Source organism: Diadema antillarum, unplaced genomic scaffold, assembly GCF_040938485.1.
Source record: "Diadema antillarum isolate AM-2024a unplaced genomic scaffold, OU_Dant_1.0 seq00000687_RagTag, whole genome shotgun sequence".
NCBI lineage: Eukaryota > Metazoa > Echinodermata > Echinoidea > Diadematoida > Diadematidae > Diadema > Diadema antillarum.
Window position 1 is genome coordinate 822,192 of NW_027271592.1, and position 26,431 is coordinate 848,622.

At 38.1% G+C, this 26,431-nt stretch overlaps 1 protein-coding gene across 1 annotated transcript in view; it reads right to left on the reverse strand.

Moving 5' to 3' along the window:
* LOC139737247 (dystrophin-like) overlaps positions 1 to 26,431 on the reverse strand; it is a 466,340-nt gene that overhangs the window by 86,790 nt on the left and 353,119 nt on the right. The window contains exons 48-51 of the mRNA XM_071647923.1: positions 18,622 to 18,851; positions 8,208 to 8,325; positions 6,340 to 6,551; positions 5,541 to 5,695 (exon numbers count right to left, since the gene is read on the reverse strand). Coding sequence (XP_071504024.1) covers positions 5,541 to 5,695; positions 6,340 to 6,551; positions 8,208 to 8,325; positions 18,622 to 18,851 — 715 coding nt within the window. The remainder of the gene's footprint in view (positions 1 to 5,540; positions 5,696 to 6,339; positions 6,552 to 8,207; positions 8,326 to 18,621; positions 18,852 to 26,431) is intronic.

The window sequence follows — 26,431 nt, forward strand, 5'->3', positions numbered from 1 at the left end:
TCACTCGCCCTCTCACAAATCTCTTCACTGATATCACTGCATTACGGGGTATGATTCCTACAAATACAACTTACAGAATGCATAAACTTTTCCATAATTTTCAATGACACTCACCAAGTAAACCCATCCGCATTGACAACAATCAAATCTAAGCTCCAAGATTAGTTCTCCCTTGTTTTCAACCATGAAAACCATAATAACTCCAGTAGATTACCACAGAAATAGTTGCACTCACAGTCTTCTGGGATGTATTCCCCTTTTAACATCGCAGACGCAATGACAAAGGCTGCAAATGTCATTGGATCATCAGCGACCTTCCGGAGCAGGCTAGTCATGCAGCACTATGTACACTTTGACTCATCCGTTATAAGCCCTCATTTTTTGTTTGGTTTAATTCTCTTCTTTTTTCGTTTAGAGGTGTGAAAAGTCAACATCTAGAGCACAACAATGCTTGGATATATGATTTTGATTGCAATGGATCACATTGGTTTGCTAATTTGCATGTGTTTCTCAAAGCAGTTGACACAGCATATATGCTATATAAAGCTACGGCAACATAATACATTTTTAATCTACTAGTATAGGAGGTCCTACTACCACATACAAGTTGTATGTTTCCCCCATCTCCGTTCCTCCTGCAGAAATCCACAGTGATCAATGAGCAAGTTAATGGGAATCATCAGAAATGGTATCTAGATTAGAACACCATAGGGGACTAAAAAATCATGTAGTAAACGTCAAAGTGTGTGTATAAACTGGCGCACAATATGTGTTCTTGGTAAAACATTCTAGACAATCAGCAATGCCCTCACTATACCAACAAACACCTTTCTACAATGGATAATTTTCTGATTTATGACATAAATTCTCAAGGCTCTTCCCTGGGTCACAAAATTCTTTCCAACTAAAGTCGAGGTGGCATTCCAATGATATCAAACGCATCTTGTTATTTTGTTTCTGCAATCATTATTTTCTGTATTTTCATCATTATCATTTTTTTTTTTTTTGGGGGGGGGGGGGGGTACCCATAATAAGTGAAGAATGCAAGTTTGAGCATCTCTGGATTGGACAAATTATCATTTTTTGAAAGTTCCCTGGATGAGATAGTAAATATAGAAAATTGATCAATTAACTCATATTATACATAGAAAAACAACATAGCATGAGAAGTTAAACACACAATTTTCATTCCACACTATTATACACATTTGATCCCTGCCATGGGAAGCATAAAAATTTAAGTGTGTGTGAACATGCCCCGTGGCAACCCCCCTGCCCTCCTTCTCACAGAACTCCGTGGAAGACATTGTTGGCTCTGCCACTTGATACGAGGGGTCGTGACACCACAAAGACGATGAAGGGGGGGGGGGGGGGGGGGGAGAAGGAGCAAGAACGACTGAGCGAGAGACATGGAATGGAGGAAATCAGAAAGGAAGGCTCGGGAGAAAGAGATACTAGTAGTATACAAAGTCTGAGAGAGGGGGAGAGAGAGAGAGAGATATGTGCAAGGGATATATTCTCTCACAGTTGCAGGGTACGATATTCATTTCCTATTCGCCTCTAGCATGTATACATGTAATCATCGTCATAATTTTGCAGTTTGGAGAAGGGGAGACCTCCACACTCTGTGATTGCGAATACAGAAATTCTGTGGGCCGTGTATTAAACATACAAGAAACCTGGCAGGGGCAAGATTGTTATACCTCTGATATATAGCCAAAGTGTAACAGGGAATGCACTCAAATTATTCTGGGCCATCAGAAAAAAATGTATCAGTCACAAGTCAACACCTGTATAATTGGTAGACATGGCCAGTAAAATAAGTTCACATGTCAGGGTTGGATTAACAAACAAAAATGTTGTGTTTTTTCACCCTGCCATCTGGCAATGGTCACATTTTTTGTTTACAAGAGGTCACTTAAACATAAACTGTTTGGAACATCACAGTCTGATGGTAAACTCTTTTTGTTATGTTGCGCCACTCTCTCTTACTCTCACCCCTTCTCTCGCCCCCCCCCCCATCTCTGAAGTTTTATTATGGCAACCCAGTCACTGTGTTTATCTCATTGCAAGTTTGTTTGGGAAACCGATGACAAGATGAATTGAAAGGGAAGACATCTTTAGGAATGTAAGTGTCAACTGAGGTCAAAGGCATGCTGAAAATATTTAATCCAACAGTGTGTACTGTCTGAAATAAGAGTGAGCCCTGATAGAACCACATTTATTTGTTTCTTTTAGAACCATCACAAATATCAAACATTCTTATTTAGCTCAAAAACATACATGTACATGTACATATACACACACACAGGGAAATAACAGAAGATGCAAAAAGTTGCTAACAAAATTTCTGTACTGCTTCAATAAAAACAGAAATGTAGCAATACCACCCGATAGTATATAGTCAAACCTGTCTAAGGTGGCCACCCAAGGGAAACAACAGAAGTGACCACTACAGACAGGTAGGTAACCACATTGATTTGTTTTGTTAGAACCATTACAAACATCCAACAGTTTTATTTTGCTCAAAAACATATGTACATGTGCAGTACATATACATACACACGGAAATCAAAAGAAGGTACAAAAAGTTGCTGACAAAGTTTATGCACTGCTACAATAATAACAGAAATGTAGCAATACCACCAGATCGAATATACATTGTGTAGTTAACCCTTTGAGGACGAGTCCCGAGTATACTCGGGCAAGCGTCTATGGGAAATGCGTGTTGTAGCAATATCAAATCGTCCTCAACGGGTTATTATTTATGATTACCCCCCCCCCCCCACAAAAAAAAGGAGCATTTAATACCTGATACATTTCATTAACAAAGCTTTAAGTTTTGGACATGAATTTTCTTACTCACATACTACAAAATCTGCCTAGTTTACATCAAACAACATCAAGAACTGATAATGCTTTCAAATGAGAGGGAATTTAAGATGGAAAGAAATTTTGTGTTATTGGGTCTGATCATTTAGCCTAATATCAAACTAGCATGAAACTGACATATTTGTATTGGATCCCTGGGATAAAAAAAAAGTATGAGCCATAAACTTGAAATTGACAAGAATGTTTGAGGTCCCTCGGAGATGCATTTGAAATGTAATCACTCAATTCCGTGAGTTACGTGCCTCAAAGTCTATTTCCTTCCCACTCCTGGGATTTTTCTCTTGTTCTGTCAAGCCATCTTCCTTTTGCTCTTTCTTCCTCTTTCTCCCATTCTCATTCTGTCTGTCCTTCTTTCTCTTCTCTCCCTCCCTAGCTTCTCATATTCCCTTTTCTCTTTCATACTATTTCCTCTCGCTGCTCCTCTTTTTTTAACACTGTCTCACTTTTTTCCCTCTCCATTCTGTCTCTCTCGTCTCCTCACATTTTTCTCCTTCTCTTTCTGTCTCTCATGTCATCTCTCTTTCTCTCTTTCTCTTTTGCCTGTCTGTCTCTCCAACCCAAATCATAATTTCCAAATCCTTTCAATAATTGCTCTTAAACTGTTGTGAGTTTAGCACAATCCTGGTTCCCACCGTGGGACCAGCACACTCCAAGCTGATCGGTAGAGAGTTTTCTCCCACCCCCAGTCTGCTGAATCTTTCCAACTGCTCCTCCAGTTGCCATGGCAACACCACATAGCTATGCCAGATCTCATCGGCTGGGTTACTGCTGCAAATTCAAGTTGACATCTCTCAAATTTTTTTCCCCCTACCTCCATCTCAACTTGGACACGCTGGTATAGAGGCAGACCAATTGTAATTTTTAACTGTTTCCACTTCCTACTCTGTGTTGTAATCTTCCATAAGAACAATTTTCATGAACTTGTTATGTGTCCCAGTTGAAGTCTGTATACGTAACTTTGTATAAAGTGATAGTCATAGGGCCTATACAAACATTGTAGTTATTGACTATTATTAACAGATCTCTAGATCTTGCAAAGAATTATTTGGCATGTACCCAAACATATAGGTCCTACAGTGTACAGGAATTGCACATGATACAACTGCTGTTACTGTTAAATTTCTGACTTCACAGGCAAATTGGAAATAATGAATACTGAAATATTCATAAAGCTGATTTGCTTTTACAATTAAATAGGATTCATAATCAGCCAGAGTCACAATGCAAACTGAGTTGCTCATGGGAAAAGTAAGGTTAGATATTCCTTCAGGATCATAGAATTAAATGAAAAATGGGTGCCATACTTAGTGTGTATATCAAATTGCATCAGCATACTTTTCTATAACCCTTTTTCTTTACACTATTGCCTTTAGAAATATTGTAAAAAATCATAAGTGTCCTTATTAGCTCAACTGGAAATTACAATATCTTGGGTTATTAATTAGGTTAACTGAAATATACCTAGTTATCAGCCATGTATATTACAAAGAAATACATTGTACAGTTATGATACTTTCATGTTCTCTTTCGAGAAACAAACCAAAAACCCTTCATGATACCAAAGCAAACTTTTGACAAAGTCTCGTAAGAACATACCTTTGACAAAATCTCAGTCTTGAACAGCTTGAGAGAGACAAAATGAGTTTCTAATTTCTATTTGCAAACCTTTTCTCCACACACCTTTGGACAAAGCCACTGTCACAATTTTCAACGTTTGGTGCCAATGCAAATCTTGACACTGCTTTGTTTGACAGTGAAAATGGTGATTAATGAACCACCAATAAATCACTTGATTTTGGGTAATTTATGCTCCAAGCAAGTTGCTAATTCCTCTTTGGTTTGTCACTTACAGAACAAAGTTCACCATTTACAACCTCCCTTGGAATGTGTCATGGGTATGGGCAGGGTGGAAACTGTATACAAGCAGAAATAACTTGACTGTAGTCTAATATACCACAAGTAATTTCTGAAATGTGCAGTGACCAAATCAGTTTATGTAAGATTTTGATTTCAATACAACTGGAAGAGACTGTAGCTAGCCTTACAGTGAAATAGCTCAACCTCTAGAATTTATCATGTCTTAAGGTCACTTCCATGTAACAGGAATTTGTCACTCCTCATAAGCTCAGCCAAGGTACAGTTTGAACCAAAAAAAAAAAAAGTATAGCAAAAAAAAAAAAGCTGCTGAAAACTGCTTATCCAATAGTGGCGAGCCAATGGAGTAAATTGGAGTCAAAAGGGGCCTGAGCTTTCGATCCTAGCACAATCTTCGTCAGAGGCAAAATGACAAACAGGCAGGGAAAGCAATAAAAAAACAAAACAAAAGACCATACAAAACACCACACAAACAATGAACCCAAAACTTAGGCCAAACACACAAAAAACACAAACAAAGCAGACATAGTCTACCACATGTTGCATCACAGAAAATGTAAACACATATGGCCTATACACTGTGACACCATAATATAATCTGAGTGCACACACCCACTGACACAGATCGTCTTACACACAATCAAATGACATGACCAAAATATTTGCACGTCTCTATTTACTATCTCCCACGTTTCACTCTGCATAAAAGGCGTTAAAATATAAACAGCAGCAGACATTCCACCTTTATACCATAAATGACCAGCTGATCTCACCTGTCACAGATCTTGGTCCATCTCTGCAGGATACCGTCCAAGACCTGCTTGATCCTCGTGGTGTCATCCTCCCGGTACTCACTGGTCAGTCTCTCGCCGGACTCGCTGACCGCATCGATGCACGGCTTCCACTGTTCTACCTCCTCCAGAAAGGCCTGTGTTTGCACGGAAGAAAAAAAAACCACACACACCAGAATGACTGACATGGATATGATACATCAGTCCCCATTTTGGCAGCACTATAACAGTTTCATGCATAGATATTACGGGGATACAATTTTAGATAAACAAACAATCAAACAAACAGACAGAAAGACGGACAGACATACATTCAAAATTCTATTGGGAAACCTGAGATTATACAGTACTGTAAAAGTGGAAATTTTCCCTGCATAGAAATTTTGAAGCGAAACAATCAATGTTCATTAAATAAAAAAGCTTATCTAATTAAAAAGGGGTAGATTTATAAGCAATGATCCAAATATTGGGTGAAAGAGCACCTGTATGTGATTTAGATTTTTAACATTTTACTGAAAAAGAAATTAATTTAAAGTTGCCACAATTTTGTAAAGGAGAGCATGCTCTACTATGTGATACCAATAACTAAAAACTCCCCAAAATTGCACTAACGCCCTTCTGGTTCTCAGCTGACAATATGTAGATGCCGTAGATATGTAGATAACAAACAGCAAAGGAATAAAAAGAGGAAATTTGCAAGAGAGGAAGACAGGAATGCACACCAATATTCACTGCAGTCAAATATAAGTTACACATAGGAGACAACAGAGGGCGCCGTCACCTTTTGAGCGTCCAACTGCGCCTGCAGCTGGAGCACGTCCTGGGCGACGGGCGTGTAGCGGTCAAGCGTGGTCTCCATCTTGTCCAGCCAGGCCAGGAGCTCTTGGGTCAGCTCGTGGAAGCGCTGGGAGTCGGCCATCATGCTCTCCAGCTGCCCCGCCCGGTGGGTGGCGCGCTTCTCCGCCCCTTCCCACAGCTCCAGGAGCCTGGCCACTGGAGATGGATAAAATGATGAGAACAAAATGAATGAATACATGAATAAATAAATGAAAAATGAATACATGAATAAATAAGAACAAAAATGAGACGTTAGATTGATTCAGTAAATCAATGGCAAAATAATCACACAGTGCACTCCCGTTATAACGAACACTGTTAGGCCTATAACGAAATTCTGGTTACAACAAGGTAAAAATTTAGGTTGCTACATTGTCTGTTTTATGTTTTTTATTGTTTATTTGTTCCGCTATAACGAAATTTCGATATAACGAAAGAAAATTGCCAGTTCCGAGGACTTTGTTATAAGAGGAATTCCCTGTATAATCAATAAATCAATTCACCATATTAATATACAATCATATGCATGAATAATCTGATGACAGAATGTGCATGCCATTGAGGGAAGGGAAGGAAAGGGACTTGCTAAAGGCCGTGTCACACCATTCCCGGCAAGCTACACGGGCTTGTGGCGAGGAGGTAGTTTCCAGCACGTAGAAGATTTTCAGCGGGCGAACAAGAATGTTTGCAATTTTCATTCATGCCTTGTCATACCATACGGGGGAAGTTTTGGGCTTGACTTGCGGGGAAACAAATTTACTCCCCGGAGCTCTCCGCAGTTGGTCCGCACCTGACAGTATCTAGCGCGTAGTTGCCCGGAGGTGCTCACGCAAGTCCGATTTAACCGCAGCCAAGTTTTGAGCATGACCAAAACTTTTTCCGGGTGAGTCGCGGGAATGCCCGTAGAGGTCCACGCAGAACGCCAGTAGGAGGCCCTTAGCGGCAGCACTTCCCAGGCAACTCCCACGCAGGTACTTCGCAGTCCCGTATGCAGCCAAGATAATGAAATTCTGTGGGATTTCAGCCATTCCATTAGAGGAATTCCTTCACTGAGTTGTCAGCCCCCACGCGACTGGTACAAAGGTCACACAGTATACTTGCAAGTATAATTTAAGTAGAACGCGTCCAGCAAGTAAGACACATGCACTGACTCGCTCAAATCCTTTTCCACCCTCAGGAATGTCCGGTATGCTAGAAAATCCCTACAGGTAACAAGCCCGAGTAGCTTGCCCGGAAAGGTGTGACAGGGCCTAAACACGGTTGCGGGTAAAAATATATGCGTGCGCACCTCTGGGCGACTACGGTTGAGATACATGCTAGGTACTGTCATGTGCGGATCATCTATGGGGACCTCCGGGTAGTCAAAAATGCTCTTTGCAAGTCGCACGCAAGGCTTGCCCGGAAAGGTGTGACACGGCCTTAAGAAGTAATTTTGGAGACAGACCAATTGGTAACCCTCCATTGGACAAAGGAGCAGGTGGTACATATGTATAAACGACGTATCTCTAACATGCTGTATGCATAATTCTTTTAGTCTAGAAAACAATTTCTGATAATGTTTTGTCATCATCATCATCATCAGAAAAAAAAAAGAACATACAACATCATGGAATAATTAGACTTGAGAGGGTTTATGGACGGATGTTTACACTTGTCAATGTGTTTGTTCGAGCATAAATATCCCCAGGCAATTCCATTGACATCTTTATTTTGTCTAAACAGCAAACCAAAGAAACTTCTTATAAAGAATACACATCTAGTGTGTTCTTATGTGCTTTGTGAGTGTATACAGGGCAAAGTGGATGGACTCACTCTTTTCCTGGAGAAGTCGTTTGCCGCCCTCATTGACGGTCTCCTCCTGTATCGACTTGGCCCGTTTGACGAGCTCCTTCAGTTGGGGATGCTTTATATCAAGGTCTTGGATATGAGACTACAGAGGTAGAGGGGTGGAAACAAGGAATGGGCAGAAAGGAAGGAAAAATGTACAAAAAAGGTAATAATTGATAATCACATCAAGTTTGGATCACTGCAGAACTTACTTAACATATCTAGACTAATGGCTTGTCTGCTCGACAAAGACAGAAAAAAAATTATATCTGTATGAACTAAACTATCTTTGCATTTATGGGACTAAGGAGAATATCCTGACTAAGGATATCAACAACTGATGTCATTGCATAGTTCTTAAATCCATTTTAAAACTTGGTAAACAAAAACGTTAATTTACCAACCTTTTTTTAATATCACAATTATACAAGAGCATGGGTCACTTTGTGTCAAAAGTATTACAGATGTGCAGTATAATGGTAGTATGATTATACAATCATTAGTTTACCATTTATATGAAGTTATTGTTATTCCTCTACTTATGGTTTATTCTCATTACTATTATTATTACCATTATCATCATCACCGTTAATATCATTACTATTATCATCATTAGCATTATTCGCATTATCATGATTAGTTTATACTACAGGTGCTGTCTATCTGTGCCTTTTGTCCCCCCCCCCCCAAGAAAATGTCACCTTTATACTGTCATTGGTGAAGTCTTAAAATGTCTGAATTACTTTTTTCATTAAAACTACCACTATCTATATTCATTGGCACCATCACTTATTTGTGCTTTCAGAATTTGTGGCCATCATAAAGTATATGACATAAGGAACTGAGCCAGGCTTGTTTTCACTGATGATAAATTCCGCTAATGCCTAATGTGGCAGTTCCATAAAAAGATTGTTTTTCGATCAATCACTTCTAGGCAACCTAAATATATCTTGACAGGAAAAGTTCATTGCCAAAAACAGAGCATTCTTTTTTATTATTATTATTATTTCTAGCATGACATCATGTTTTGCTCCATGGAAAAATGTCCTGCAATGCAGAGTGATACTACAAAGGAAAGGTGTTGTATCTACACTCTAAACCATTCTATGATCCAATTTATAATACCCTTTAAACAGTATGACTAGCAATATATCAACTAAAGCAGTTGAGTCATTCAAATGCTACAGGATTCAGTGATCGTGAGCGAGCATGTTGTGAGTGTGCTGTGTTGCAGCGGTGGCTGTGTGAGAGTGCATTTTGAGAAGAAAAAAACAACAACATAATGAGTGAAATTTGAAGGGAAAAAACAACAACTGAGAGACTGCTGTGAAAAGAACATATCTAAACATAATGCAAAGAATGAAATCAGATTTTTTTTTTTTTGCAGCAGACAGGCAAATGATGACCGGCCAATGCCAGATTTACAAATTAAACAGTTACATCACTATAAATCTTATAAATAAAGCAAACTTATGTAGGCATTCTGATAGAGAATAAAAATCTTCATTGCTCTCATATGCCTTTTATCAACTCTAATAAGGGATTTTTTCAGCTTTCATACACGCTATGTTCATATTTCATGGTTTGCAAAAACAAAAATCTAAAGACAAGTAAATTGATACTGAATGCAAGGAAAATTGTACAATTTTTACGTCAGTCTGGTAATCAATTCATTAGCCAGGAGTGCAAATATAACATCATCAATAAACATGACACTTCATACACACATTACACATAAGTTCTGGCCAGCCTCGTGGAAATTCCTCCTACAGAACAAAAAGTCAATGACGATGTCCAGCGATACAATCTAAGTATTAAAGCAGTGATGGTGTTTATTTTGTCTCAGGATGTGAGATGTGGATGAGCAGAGATCCATCAAAGCACTTTGGAAGTTAAGGAGTTGTTCTGTAAAGTTATACATATAAATTTGATAGAAATCGATGCGAGTTTAACAGGTCATCAAAAGGATCTTTGACAAATTCTTCTCTATAGATAATCATATGATCATTCTCTCAAAAAAATATTGTAGCTTCCAATTGTATTAACATCCTCATACTTCAATAAAGAAAAAAGATTAAAGAAAAATATGCTTTCCCGTAGCCATGGGTATAGAAGAGATATAAAATGTTGTTTTTGTGTTTTTTCATATGCACTGCAAGATTGCGACAGGGAACATATCTTTTTAAGTCACGTGATTTCTACCAAAGGATGCCATATTTGTTGTATAGCATTTTGAGAGCAAAGGTCATCAAGCTGATTCACCAAGTGATCAGGAAATGTCATCACAAATTATTTTAGTAAACAAAAAATATATCTAAACGTCAGGGCAACGAGTTGATCTACGAGGCTGGCCAGGTCAATACCTTAATTTTCTCACTCCCACAAATAATGTTAAATTCTTGTTTCTCCAGTTAAGTGACTGGAATATGCCCAATGCTAATGTAGTGCCATCACTATAAATTGAACAAAATGGTTATCCCCCACCATGATATGAATACACCACCCTTGTACTCTTTTAGATGTATGGTAAATAATCATTGACCATCACCATGAACATTATATAACATATAGAATCATTCCACACAACCAGCTTGAATAGGCACAATGATGAAATGATCAGTTCAGCAGTGAATTAAATCCCAATGACCACAAAATGTTGATAATGCAAAGCTCATTAAAGTGGATGAGAATGAAATGTAGCAAATGTGCACACTTATAAATCATGTATGAAAAAAACAGATGAATATGTCAGCAATGGACATTATTTTCTAGACCTTTTTGACCAAAACGCTTACAGTGCCCAGTAATGTTTCAACTGAATGATAGCCCATGACACTTGAAATGAAAATTAAAATTTACTAATGTGTACCTGTACATGTATCATGGAATGTATATTTTACAGAGTTGCATATTTGCCTTTCAGTTGGTGGAACAATATGAAAAATAACAATTATCTCCAGCAGTTCCACAGGGATGATTGTCCATTTACATTACATTACCAGAATTATCTTACCACAAAAAGAATAGCACACAAGTATGTTGCCCTTGGGTTGACGATACGTGGTTTCTTAATTGGCACATATTCAAGAACCTCCGAAAAATACTGATTTGAGTTTCAAACACTGCAATTATTAATGTAATCCAAAACAATGTTTCTACATTATTTGATATCAACAGTGATGTTATTTTGTAAAAATGTTGCAAAATTCTCCCCTGAAAATTCATGATTTTTGAGATACAAAGTTTTGTCATCCCAGGGGCAATATATGAATAATTTGAAAGCAAATACAGATAACAACATTTTCAACATTTTTCAAGTAAGATCATTGTTTCATATAGAAAAAAAATGACTGTCCATCAATGATGCTCCATTTGAAACATTAAAAAAGTATCTTTTAAGATATTATCAAAATTATCAGATATACTTTAATTTCTTTCTCTGTTTTTTCAGTAGCTCCAATCTCAAATATCTGAAGTTGGTGAAAATGGATACATTGCTTTTTGCATTTAAACTCTTCATATGTGTAACCTTGCATTCATCATTTGTTATCTCTACTTCTTTAAACTAACATGTACCATTTCTCTCTCAAATCAAGGGAGTGTTCACACAATTTTCCTCTTTACAGACAATGACATAGATGCTCTGTATACCTCGTCAATTTTTGAAATTCCAACAATGGGGGGCTCACACTTCACGCATGACCTGTCATTTCCCCACAAAGGACGACAACACCACAAGCGCACACTGGGATTGAATCTATTGAATGCTGCTGGAATCAGCAGCACAATTACAGTGCTAGCACCTTCAGAAGGGCAACATTCACACCCTGTTTGTATGAGGGAGGAGTGCGGAGTTAAAGAGAATCTCAAACCTATGTACCTTTCCTCTCACAAAACAGGAACAATTTTGAAAAAGAACAAATTCACTTGGTGCACAAACAAAGATTTCTCATGCTTTTCTAATCTAAAGTGTTTTTACATACACAGCCCTCCACCCCCCCAAAAATATCAGTTTTTCTTTTCACTCCCCATCCCCCCCCCCCCATTCATGATTGTTGTTATTAAAACAACACTGCTCAAATGACGGCTTGAATAATTCATGTATATTGCAGTGCCCAGACGATACATCACCTCAATACATTACTACATGTATATTTTGTCGTTGCTTTGAATGATCATTGAGCACTGTTTAGTAATTACTGAAAGCTATTGAAGATCAACAAAAGCAACTGATAAATTCGTAATACAAGCTGTATTTTGAAATTGTCTTCAGCATGAAGATGAAAACAAATTGTTGCAAAATGAAACACTGAAGTATAATATGCACTCAGGTATAAAGGCATCGGCAAAAACACAGGAGTAAATGCACACACCAGCAAATAAACATAAACAATTACAGATAGAGGCATAGTCGTCACATTATCACACACAAGGCTGCCATTTAGAAGAACTCGACTCTGGACTCCAATGCCCTGAAGAGCCTAAAATGATGGGTTTTGGATCTATTTGCTCGATATCAGTGCAGTCATACTCAGACAAGCACATCATCATTGGTATTACAAAGCCTGACAAACCAATGATGTATGGCATATTGTGTTTACCCTCTTCAAACCCCGACACCACATTTTTTTTTCCTTTCCTTTTTGACACTCTTGGAACACAGCTTTAAATCAATGACAATCATTTTGTCTCTGATGCATTGACAGCAGAGCGCCCTCTCTTGCTGGGATGAGGGACATGTGATAACACAGGTAGGAAGTGCCATTTTTATTTTGTTTATTGTTTTGTTTTGTTTTTTCAAAATATGCCATTCATATACACTGTCTACTCATGAAATTCTCCAAAATGACCTGATAAGCTTCAATCTACAATTCAAGGAAGGAATTAGAAGGTTAAAAAGTTGCAGAACAATATGCTGGAATAATTCACTGTACTTCGGTAGTGGCAAATGTGTCTGGCATCTGTCATGCCTCCATGTCGTTCTCATTATGAAGACAATAAACAGTCTCATACACTGTAAATAAAATTACTGTCATCTGCACAGCCTGTGAATTATGGTGAAGTTAACCAGTACTGCAATATATACATCAATTATTCAACAGTCGATGTGCATGTATTGTTCGGGAATAGTATATCACACGGATACGACTAGATTACCTGTTCTGTTAATAATCATTTGGTAGTAGACCAACACCGAATTCTTTGAAATACTTGATACTTTCATCATTTTTTTTTCATCTACCGTTAATGTGAACTAACCATACAGCAAAATGCTGCTGATCAATGAAAGTGAACGCTTTAATTTGTGCAATGTTTCTATTTACCATCACACGTACTGTACCTTACAGAGAATACAATCGCGAAATGGATCACAAATGTGTGATCCCTATTGATGTGTCCTCAGCCACCACAAGTGTGGGACTGGTGCTAAAAGGGTTTAAGAGTGATGATGCAATCTTTTTTTTTCACTGGTTGCCACGTGATTTGATGTTGCGTGAGTTGTGAATGCATGTGAACATATCACAAAAACAGGAACAAAAACAGACAAACTTGTGCAGAGTGAGCATATCAACCACAGGAAAGGGTGATGGGTTTTCACGATGGTTTGACATTTGAACAATTTGAAAGGGGTGGGGCATTTACAGCTTACAGCGTATGAATAGCAGCTGAGCAAACTCAAATGTAATCACTCATTCACACACAACAGCTGTTGGAAGTGACAGCGACAATATGTTGAACGGCTATCAGGCTAGCTTACGCTTTGAAAATACCTTGGCGGATTTTGTTTTCTTTCTAACACTTGTATGATAACAAAAAGAAACATCTTGATTTGATATCTAGAAGATTATCACAAATAACTAAAACAAATTAATGTTATGTCCTTTTTAAATAATTTTAATCAACAATTTTGTTATGCTGTAGCTGATTTGTGTGTGTCATCTGAAATTACTGTACTAAGACCACTATTCACTATGTGTGCACTCTTTACTATTAAAAGTGTACTAACTACTTTGCTGTATAGCCTTCCAGTTAATATGTACACCTGAGAATCAGAAGGCCGTTTGTCACCTGGCACCAATTCTAAGTACTGAAGATAACCCCCTTTTGCTTTGACACTATGCTATCATCTTTGCAAGTTGCCAAGACAGTATATTCTCAGCATAGACCAGCCTCAAAATGGACGAAGGAATGAAATAATGAAACAATTGTGTGGGGAAACAACTGCACACTGAGCAACATACAAATGAATGATCTCCTGCTACCATTTACGCGATTTTTTTTTTTTTCACAGAAACTGAAAGATCTAAAAATAGCCATTCCAATTATTCTGTGCAGAGCAACTGATGATACCCATTTGATTCTCACAAATGGCTGACACAGAGAGACAGAGAGAGAGAGAGAAAGAGAAAGAGAGAGAAATACAAATAGATAGATAGATAGGTATATATAATAGATAGATATGAATAGACAGATAGATAGATAGATATAGACAGATAGATATATAGAGATAGAGATAGAGATAGAGATAGAGATAGAGATAGAGATAGAGATAGAGATAGAGATAGAGATAGAGATAGAGATAGAGATAGAGATAGAGATAGAGATAGAGATAGAGATAGAGATAGAGATAGAGATAGAGATAGAGATAGAGATAGAGACAGACATTGAAACAGAGATATAGAAAGAGATCGAGATCGAGATAGAGAAAGAGATAGAGGCAGAGATAAAAAAGACATAGAGATAGATATAGATAGAGAATGAGTTAGCGATAGATAAATTTAGAAATAGAAAAGGAAAGATAGAGAAAGATACAGATCGAGAGAGATAAATATAGAGAGAGATAGATATAGAAAATTTAGAGATAGAGTGAGATATACAGAGAGATTAGAGACAGAAATAGAGATAGAAATATGATTACAAAAAAGAGATAAAAAGGAATGCATCTGAACCCGTTGAGGACGAGTCCCAAGTATACTTGGGCAAGTGTCTATGGGAAATGTGTTTTGCAGCAAAATCAAACCATCCTCAACGGGTTTATGAAGGTTTAAAAGACTTTTTTTTGGTGGTTGTTTTCTTATCAGCAAAGGGTCATGTGATTTTAACGGCTGAAACATGGAAGTATGCTCATAGACTAGCAAGGTGAGGAAAAACTATTGAATGTGACTCTATCACAACCTCCAAAGTGAAAATAAAGTCAGCGGCTAATAGTGGCCAAACTACAAATAGTGCAGCTGCATTAGATAACTAAATGATAACACAGAAATATTTTTGCCACGCAAAGGTATTCTGTTGAGTTTTAATATTCTGGACTTGGCAGATCATATTTGATTTTTTTTCTCTATATAAATCCATTCTTGACTAGAACAAAACCTGCATATTCAATTATACGTACTTGAACACTGCATCTTTCTGAGTAATAAGATCTAAGTCAGATAAAATTTGGAATTTTAATTGTTACTTTTTTTTTTAAATTTCCTGCCTCCTACAAATCTTCTAGCCCTGCTAGAAATGAGTACTGAGCTATAATTCCAACCTAACTACAATACATCTGCAAAATAAGGACTTGCCTTTTGTACCTTAATGTATGCAAATAATGCAAATCTATAGCAAAAACTTTCATAACAAATATGACACAGTGAACACATGCAAAGTGTTAATTGATATGGGTTAATGCATTAGGTAGGCCAAAACACCAGTGTGAGGAAACAAACATACATGTGAATAGATGAGTGAAAAAGAATTCGGGAAGTATGACAAATATGACTGTGCAAAACAAAAATAAAACTTGACAAAAACAAATAATCAAAAAAAAAAAAAGAATCTGCCCAGGTAATAAAGGTATCTTTGGAATCGTGACCTTTGGCCTTTGAACTGACCTCAAGTTCAATGAGCATGCTCACTATATCTACAACCAGCTCTCCAATGAGCTGACGATCGCTGGCTTCCAGGGAATAGAATGTAGGCAAGACACAGGACCAAATATCCTAGATGGAAGGATGTAAAAGTGTCCAGAAGGGATCAAGAGAAACATGCAGTAGTCATTTGGTGTTTTCTTCTTTTTTTTCTACAACTCCAAGAAGTTTGTATTAATAGATCCTGAATATGTAACAAAGACAACATCGTATTCTAAATGATTGGCACAAGAAAAAACATTGAAGAATGCATTAATAGTTTAATTATCACTACATTTTGTCTCAATGTATGGGGATTTTTTGGTGGTTATGTCACCTCCGTATCACGGGATATCACGTAATGCCACTGCAGTTACACAGTGACATTTGCTATCATGTAACTATCTCTCCTCTGAAATCATTAGTCCCACACCCTCTGTTTCCTGTTTCAAGATTCAGTTAATATCTCTTATGCTAAAATGTTGCATCAACATATCAAATTACGGCTATTTAAATCTTAATTTCAACTATCATCTCAATTATTTCAATCATCTCAAATTCATACAAATATAAGATATCTAATTCATAATGATACAGTTTATGGTTTATTTCATCAACTGTTTGAGAACTAATCAGTGGATTGGCACAAATTTATTCTTATATGAATTAACTCTAAATAAAATTTAGCCTTCAATGAAAGAGGGATTTAAAAGGAGACATTCTCCACAGAAAAAAACAATCTGAAACAAAGGTAATCAACCTAATATTTTCTTCGTCTGAGGTTAAGTCAACTTCATGTCACTATCTCCATGATCAATCTATGTTTCAATCATTTTCATTGCAGGGTATGTTCCTGCAAATCAGTTGCAAATCCAATTCTTTTTTAGTCCTCGAATGGATTTGGTCTACTTTCTAAGTAACCAACATTAACTCTTTCTATAAAAGGGAATGTATAACAGGCATATTTCACAAAGGCAACAGGGAGTTTTAATCTGTACAACTTTGCAAAAATGAATCAACTCAAAACACCATCGACAAAGTACCCTGAAGACAAATTCGTTTCTGGGTTAATGTTACAAATGATAATGGGTGGATGGGGGAAATGGAATGGGATAGGGAGATCTAGAAATGGTTAGTAATTCAATGACGGTTCACACGGTATTTCAATAATACAGCAGAACATGGTGAAAATAAAAGAAGGAGGAGTCAGTGCATGGATTCTACTGCTCTGATTGGCTGCGGGACAAGTCACATGACATGCAAGGACTTTGACAACCTTCTTTGCGGCTGTACACCCACATAAACTCCCTCTGACTCTTTTGTAGCCATCGATGCACCCTGCGCATCAAATTGTCACTGGTACCTTGATATAAACCTGTTCCTGAAAGGGTGCACAGCTATACATGTACACGAACCTCTTGAAACATTGATGGATTCATATTGCATAAAGTCATGAAGTGCAGAAAATGAATGATGCCCAGATTAAGAGCACTATGAACCGGCAGTGCGATATTGAGGAATAAAGATCAGGTTTACGCATCAGTTTTAGTTCGCTTTGTAAAAACACCGGTACACTGTTATGCAGATATGCTGTGCGATTCCACTGAGCAGCATTGCGATACAACTGGCAGTTGCATAAATGTCTTTTGGCATGATGTTATAATGCGTTGTATATTATCATACAACTTTGAGTACACCATATCTTCATATCTATTCGATGTACCATATCTACATGATTGGCATGTGCATACCTTTGGTATTTCTCACACTTCATACAACCCAAGTAACAACAAATATACTGCAATCATCATTATTTCATAAGCTTAGTGTAGTAATTCAGCAAAAGTTTATAAGAGCCAACAAACAGAGATCATTTCTTTAATGGTGGTCTGAAGGTTAGCTTTTAATGTTGGGTAAGGTTGATTTCAATTTCATCATCCTTTCAACTTTTGTTTAATTACGTCAACAGCAATCCATGCATTGCACAGCAGTTTCCCCTCTTTCAAGTATTGATGTGTTCAGAATACATTTCGAAGTAAAAAATGATCATGAATTTGGTCAAAAAATTATTTTTAACTAGTGGGATTTTTTTGGGGGGTCTTCCAAAAGATCCATTCCAAACAGTATAGAAAAGGAATATCATCAAAAAATTGATGTTCAGAGGGTACTTTTCTTTTGCATAATAGTGATGGCATATCAATATACATGTAGATACATATCAGTTGTCAAAATAATGTGAATATAGGGCAAGCTGTGCATATGCATTAAAGTTGACAAATTTCAGCATCACTGCCAACTGTTACCTTTTTGACATCTCGGACAGAGGACAAAAAAATATTCACAATAATATGAATAACTACAATAATATTACAATCATAATAATCTAAATTGATCTCGGCTGTAGTGACACAAAATAATGAAAAGAAAAGCACATTATCAAGTTTGACACTGTAAAACAGTAAGAATGATGATAAAATATGGGAGTAAAATGTGCACCATCTTCCTACCTTCTGCTTGGTGATCATGTCCTCGATCTCCTCCAGGTCTCCCACGGTGACGGTCTGGAGCCGCAGCATCCGCTCCAGCAGGAGGAGCCAGTCGCGGAGCTCGGCGACCACCTTGTCGATGTCGGGCCACGGGGAGGAGTAGGAGTCGCGCCTGCTGGCCTCGATGGACGGGGGTGGGACGGGCAGGGCCTGGACCTCGGTCTTACTGGTGTCCAGGTTCTCGCTGATCACTGTCGGGAAGGCATACACAGAGGCAAAGTGAAGGGCGTGGGCAATGGACGCCATGACGAGGGAGCAGAAGAAGCGCGCGTAACCGACGAGGAACTTGAGTTTGTGAATGGGCAGCATTTAAAGCTGCACTGAGGGGCACCCTGGCTAAACACACACCAGTGCAAGCTCGATCTGACTGCTGATGCAGAGGGGTAATATGATTTCTGGTATTTAGTTCCGAACTACAAAGATTCCCGACTATCAGTATAACGTTTGATCCAACACTCAAAGAGTACAGTCTGCGTCAAGCACACACAGTCAGAAAGCTTTTTTCCAAGCTGCTGAATATTTGTAACTCATAGGCAGACAAACCTCATCTATCACATTTTAATATAAACTTCTCCATGCACCATAATATCACAAATATTTGGTGCACACGATGCTCCTGCAAGAATACAGTGAAATAATCTTTCTGGTGTCTTCAAATCAACAAGCAATGCAGATGAAATGTGTACTGTGAAATATCCTATGCCAAGTTCAACATTTATGCACAATGTTTTCACATGTGTTTACAAAGTTGCTTGAAGAGTTTACATGAAGTGGCATATACAGATGGAGTATATTTTAAAACACATCAAAAAAATCCAAGCATTTGTTTCCCAGAGTGTAAAAGCACCACAGCATCTCAGTATTCCAGCGCAGAGTTAGAAAACTGAATATTTCAGGAGTTGATCTTCGTTCCACAGGCAAGGTACTTCATCCAATTCTAATCTTAGGCAGGGAAAGTATTGTTTGTCAGTTGAAGATGTTCCACATTTGAATCCTCATGAAGACGAGGAGAGAATGTGCATCCGACGTATGATAATTCCTCATAGATTTAATCCATACAACTCATAATATGGGAAGCAATGGCTTAAAAAGTCATAGGCAATCATTGCCAACAACATCAAAGACACTTTTAATCACAGCAGCAACGGCACAAGTATATTCTCCCAGTGGCTTGTTGTACAGAACAGTAAAGATGGCTGCATATTGAAGTGGTCGCTCCTTTCAAATCTGCAACCGCAAGACCTTTAGACTCGGGAAATAACAACGGGAAAAAAATGAGCCCAATGATTTATAATTTCCCAGCAAGAAACGCAGTAATATCTGACTCAGTTTGGACGACACTGATAACATGCGATCCGCCTACACACAGTCTCTCAATTTGCCTCTAAAACGCAAAAACGGCATTGCCCAATCAGACAAGGAGTTACAGTGAGGGTTGCAGGAGTTGACGCAATTATCGCTCCCACCTCGTTGGGCGAGACAAAGAGACCACGTGTTGCTTTACTCCGTTAACAGGTGGCCGTTGTTACACGTGGAATCAAATACATTCCATTTTGACACAAATGACATCCTTGTCTTCACATTGACTATGAGATGGACCCATTGAGATTAGAGTCCAGTGGTCCAGTCACACTCGTCAAGTTATTCTCATCGTCCCACGAGGAGGGACTGTGTAGCAGGACCCACTAAATGAGTAAAGCACACATTTGCATAGATGTCCTTGGCAGTAATCCTTACAAACACTCTTGAAAATGAACATCGATCCCTAGGCCGCCGGAGAAAAGACTGAACATCAAAGTTCTCAGAAGTCTTCTAGAACGATTCATGCCGCAGAGGGGAGAGGAAACGGTTCATTAACGGGGACGACTGCGTCGGCTCTGAGAGCGCGGCCGCTATTTGTTGTATGTGGATCTCATGACAACAGGCTCCCCAAACCCCCGATCACATGCGGCTTCTGCGTCTGTATCATACAATCAGCTGTTTCTGAGGCACCGTATTTAAGGGTGTGTTCATGTCATGCCCCAGGAATAGAAGCGTGACTATGAGACAGTGTTTATCTTTTTTTTTGTACCTTTTTTTTTTGTAAAGGTGGATGCAGACCTTTGATTGACATTTGATAAATACATGGTACGCTCCGCTCCTGACGAATATAACAGATTATGGCAGCAGCAGTGATGATGAAAATAACAACATGAATAAGAATCATAATGAAATTTGTAAGAATGACAAAGCCGATGATGATGATTATGGTGACAATAATGATTATGATAATACTAAATACTAATAATACCTGTATATCCTTGTATTCATAATTATCATCATTTTCATCTCCATCGCTATTTCTTTTATCATTACTGACTATTATATGGCAGAATCTTTACTGTAAAGGTGAAAAACAAGGAGCATATGACTTTTTCTCTCATAAACAAGCAGGTAAAAGAGAGAGCTTTCCATTGAAAGCCTCTCTTGGACTGCATCAGAATATATGAGCACCAACCCAAGTCCTCCTCCTCGTTTAGATGGAGAGCGCAGCGTCTGTTATGTCAAACAGAATCCTCATCATCAAACAAAAGAGAACCATTAAACACACACAGGTATTTTCTATACTGTCCTGTTCAGCAGGGATGGAATCCAAGTAAAGATTTTTCAGCATGGTAAATATGCACAGTGTGAACACGCCTCCAGGGAGTGAAATCGCCGCGTCGATCAAGTTCAAACGCAGTAGCTGAGACTCTCCAGGAAAAGAGACAGCCTTGACGTCGATGATGCGATTTCCACAGGATGTTATCCGTTAGCGGTGCGGGAACGTGATACCCTGATATCAGATTGTGCTTGGTCACGTCGAGGGAGAACTCTCAGATACATATGTTAGTGGCAATGTCAATGTTCCATATTCTCGACAGGTAACATAAGAACAAAACAGTACAAGAGACTCTTCATCCGCATTAATGCTATTCTAGATATATAAGTGCACACCTACATGTATGTACCTATGAAATTGATACCCTTTCATATCCTCAAAAGATGAGAGAATTCTATTTTGCAATGTCAGCTGAAGAAAGTCAGATTCACATAACTCTGCAAACACAGGAAAGAAAGGGAGAAAAGGGAACGCTTGGGAGATAATCTATACATATCATATTCACGTAACAACATGTAAAATATTATTTTGTGGTCAATGGGCACAAGCAAAAGAAGATCTGTTCATGAAACGGTAAAAATCCTTCCTTTGGTATGTTCATTTTTGTTAAACTTTGCACCAAAGATGCATTTCATTTTTTTTTCAATTAAAAAGTGCATCAACAATGATTGTGCTTGGCTGAACAATTAAGAGGAGGATTAAGAAAAAAATAGAGATAGGACTCTGTTGTTGTTGTTGTTGTTGTTGTTGTTGTTGTTGTTGTTGTTGTTGTTATTATTGTTGTTGATGTTGTTGTTGTTGTAGCTGAAGTAAATTCATACAATGATTCCATGAAGGAGCAACATTTTTTCCCCTCTCCCTTTGGTCTTTAATGCAGAGTAGACAGAGAATCAACTGTTCCTGTCAATCAATCAATCAGAGCTAAGCGAAGCCAACAGCCAGAGACAGATCATGAGAGCAGCCCACACCCTGAGTAGTCACATTATCACATCAATTTATACCATAGTCGACAGACAGGCCCAATCATTGGACCTGTTCGCACTTATAAACTAAGCCAGCACATTTCATGCTGCTTGTTTATTGAATGAGGTCCTCTTTTTTAGAAACATGAAGAAGTGATCTTATTGTTATGGCCTCACTCATTAATCTTAAGAGGTACATCACTTGAAGTAGAAATGGCAATCTACAGGAAACAATTAGAAATTTTGGTATCATTTTTAGCTTCAGTCATGAGGAAAGAACTGCTTTCAAACATGCATGCGTGGAAGGTGGGACATACTTTGTACCACCTAAGAGATTTGTTAATCATTTCCAAAATTAAACTCTCATGAAAGTGCAATGTCCACAATCCTGCCTGTAAACACAGTCTGTTAATTTTTACGAGACCCGAGTATTTGTAGGAACATCATGGAAAATACCCCATCATCGCTATTCCTTGTATATAAACTTTGACAAATTCTCTACAGAAAAACATGACTATAAAGACATCATCGTCATAAGAAAAAAGAATTCTCCTACTCAGTATATTATAAATATATTCGTTGTGATCTTGTGTTTGTTCACATCATGTATTTGCTTTTAACTCTTTATGTGCCATGTTCGCACGTCCCACTCAGTCGACGGCATGCCAACTTCGCATATTTCGCTCAAACGCTCTAATCCACTTAAACCGATCGATAAATCGCCTAATCCTGCGGTACAATGAAAGCTTTTCTCACGCTTTTGTTCCTTTTACATACAGCTTGCATTCTATGTGGTGATTGACTATCAAGCAGTGTTCCCAACTAAATCTGTTTCTCTCACGGTTTCATGTGCAAAAGTCATGCCTTTACAGCAATGTAGCAACTGGTCATTAAAACAATAAATGGAAATAGGTTTGTCATACAATTTATATCAAAGCAAAGCTTGGCATTCCTCTTCAACTTTGCTCACTATAGTAGAAGTTATATAGATTGGAAAAACAGAATTCTTTCTCAAAGCATGACTACCTTCGTGTCTCAGAATAACGTGGCACACAGGGGTTTCCACCATGGCAAATAAAGAGTTAATAGGTTATGTGGGTATCTATATTTGTTCAGTGAGTACTCACTGAGAGCACATTAAAGACTCAGGCTCTTGAAAATCATCACTAATACCAAAACCAAAATAAGGTTTGAATTGTCCTAAAAGACTATCCATGAAAGCAGGTATCTTTTTGATCCCAAAAGATTGAGTACAACTATGCAAAGAACTGTGCATTTTCTCTAAAACTCTTTTGAGTCCTGGCCATTTCATCCACTTTTCTATCAAAAAGAAAGAAAGAAAAATGTAATCAAAATAGGGGCAGAGTTTTCAGCAGCATACTGGGTTCTATGTCAACCACGAGGGAAAAGGAAACATTTTCAGCAGAATGCTAATATCATTATCAAAGCACTGGGAAGATGTCTACACTCACACCAAAAGCCCCCACATGATTATGTTGTGACCCCACAGAAAGCTGCTCATGATTTTGCCAGTGTGAATGGGGCCTGAGGCTGTCCGTCTCTTATCTGAGACTGAGTAATCCTTAATCATGACTTCACATGGCATGTATACAGTACATAATGTAGGCAAGAACATGCGCAGGTTGAGTGTGATGCTCGACTGATACGGACAATCTACCTAGTTGTAGTGATGTGAAGAACAAAGGGATTACAATTTGTAAACGTAAGAACGGAAGCACTGAATTTAGGTACTTGTGACGACACTTCCACCATACTTCTTGCAACTATGATGTACATACCAACATACAGAGAGTAAAAATATTCCAGTTTTGGCAATTGTCATACTATGTTCTGCAAGCTTACTGAACTGGAATATTTAAGCCCTCATTGTTCATCAATAAATACCCATGGTTATACACTCCATTTCCTTTTTCATGTATTTCTTTCATCTCGACATAAAGGCAGGATGTTTTTTTTTTCTTCATTTTAGCGGTGTGGAAATGAGGATGTTTGTCAGAATCAGACAGCCAGAACTAGGTTAAAACTGTATTGAGCCACGAGCAGAATTCCCATGTCCTTCTATCAGATTGGTCTATGGCTACTGCCTGTATACATCTTGTGGGTACAAGAAAGGCGGGGGAGACAAAAATAACCCCTTTCCCTTTTTTTCCCACCTCTTTCCTCTAAGCAGCCTAACTGATAAGAAGTAATTGGTATTTGACTCATCACACCGAGAAATCACATTTTATCTATGTAGTTTGGCGCTGTATTTTCTCATTACGATATTTATTATTCATTGCTGCTGTTTCGAAAGATATGGTAAACCCGTTCCCCAAGTCTCATACGTCCTTAAAGCATTTTTTTTTAATTCTAAAATTGGCAATAAATTTGAGAGGATATAGAGGACCAACTTCCCCCTCAAATGGCAAGTTTTTTTGGGGGAATTTCTGTCTGACTTTGAGCAGACTATAGTACTTAACAGGCTGCAGATAAATCTTTCACCAATACAAAAAATAACACATGCAGTCATATTCAGAAGTGCCAGTCTAGAGATGATAATACCTGCAGCAAAGATTACCCCAGGACTTCATGGGTTTATAAAACAAGCAATGTAAGAATGACAACAGAAACTATAAATATTCTTCACCGATTATGAATATCACGCTTCTAAAACAAACATGGCCATCACAACATGTCGTGTACAAGGTGAAATGCATACTGCCCCATCCATGTTGTTTCTTGTCATAGGACAAAAACTTGAGATCACTGCGAATATTCATATTCATATTCCTTACTTAACCCTTTCTGTGCAAAGGGCTTTACACAGTGTGTACAATGCTATGGGGTTTTTATGCGAATCAGCACTCAAAGCACACAATGGGTTAAATCTAGCCAAGGCTGTCTCTTAAGGCCTAAAGTGTACTTTTTCATGTTTAGTTTCAGACTGCGGAAAATGGAGGACATACCAAACACAGACCTCCCAACCTTTCTGACTGAAAACTAGGGATGATTTGGTTCAAAAGTAGGAGAGAAAGAGCAGTTTCTGTAGGAGTGTGTAGCAAAATCATCAAGAAAAATAGGAAACTCCTATAGAAACAAGAGCTGGGAATCATCAAAATTCAGATTCTTCCTCCAAATTCAGAATGGTAAGGAAGTCTATGAATACTCGGAGCATACAAGGAGGAAAACATTGAAAGTAACATTTTGATTTCTTATTTGAAAAGATTTGAGAGATTTGAAGATAATGATATCAACAGCACACTAGTGGTTTGCACCAAGCAATATGTAGAGTTGAAACATGGTAACCTCCAGTGTGCAAAAAAAAACATGTTCTTACAAATCTAAATAAAGAATGTATTCCGCCGTCAGCTTTCTTCCATCCGCTTATTACATATACAGCTTCTCACTGTAAACAGCGCAGCCAGAAAGCTGTGACGTAATGACTAGTTCTCTCTGGCCTTTAAAGATGTATTAATTACTTTCCCTTGTCTTTTTGCCATTCTCATCGAGATGGGCACAAGGGATATTGGTTTGGGGCTCTCTAACAGCTAATCCCTTAATGGAGAATGCCCTTTTTATTAATACCCCTGTGGTGCACCACTCCGGATTAGGTGACAGACTTGAGAAAGCTTTCTACGAACTCTGTAGAGGGGGCTCTGCGGGAGAGCTTTTTAGGTTCAAATTAAAGGCATTTGTACTTCTCCTCTCCCTTTCCTTCTTTGACACTTCCTCCTTTTACTTCTCTTTCTCCTTCTCCTTCTTCCTATTATCCATCTCCTTATTTCCTTCTTCTCCTCCTTCTTCATTTTCTTCTTTTCTACCTTCTTCTCTTCCTCTTTCTACTTATCTTCATCTTTTTCCTCATCATCTTCTTCTTCTTCTCTTTCCTCTTTCTCTCCTTATTCTCCTCATCTTCTGCTCAATTTTCTTTTTTCCTCATTTTCTATTATCCATTTCCCTCTTTTCTATCACCTCCTTTTCTAAATATCTACTTCAGTATTCATTATGAAAGAGTGTTTCACATTTCAGTTATTCTATTCAAACATGATGACAAATGATGAATTATAATATGGACTGAAAGAATGAACACTGGATAGGTTAACCCGTTGAGGACAATTCCCGAGTATACTTGGGCAGGTGTTTATGGGATATGCGTGTTGCAGCAAAA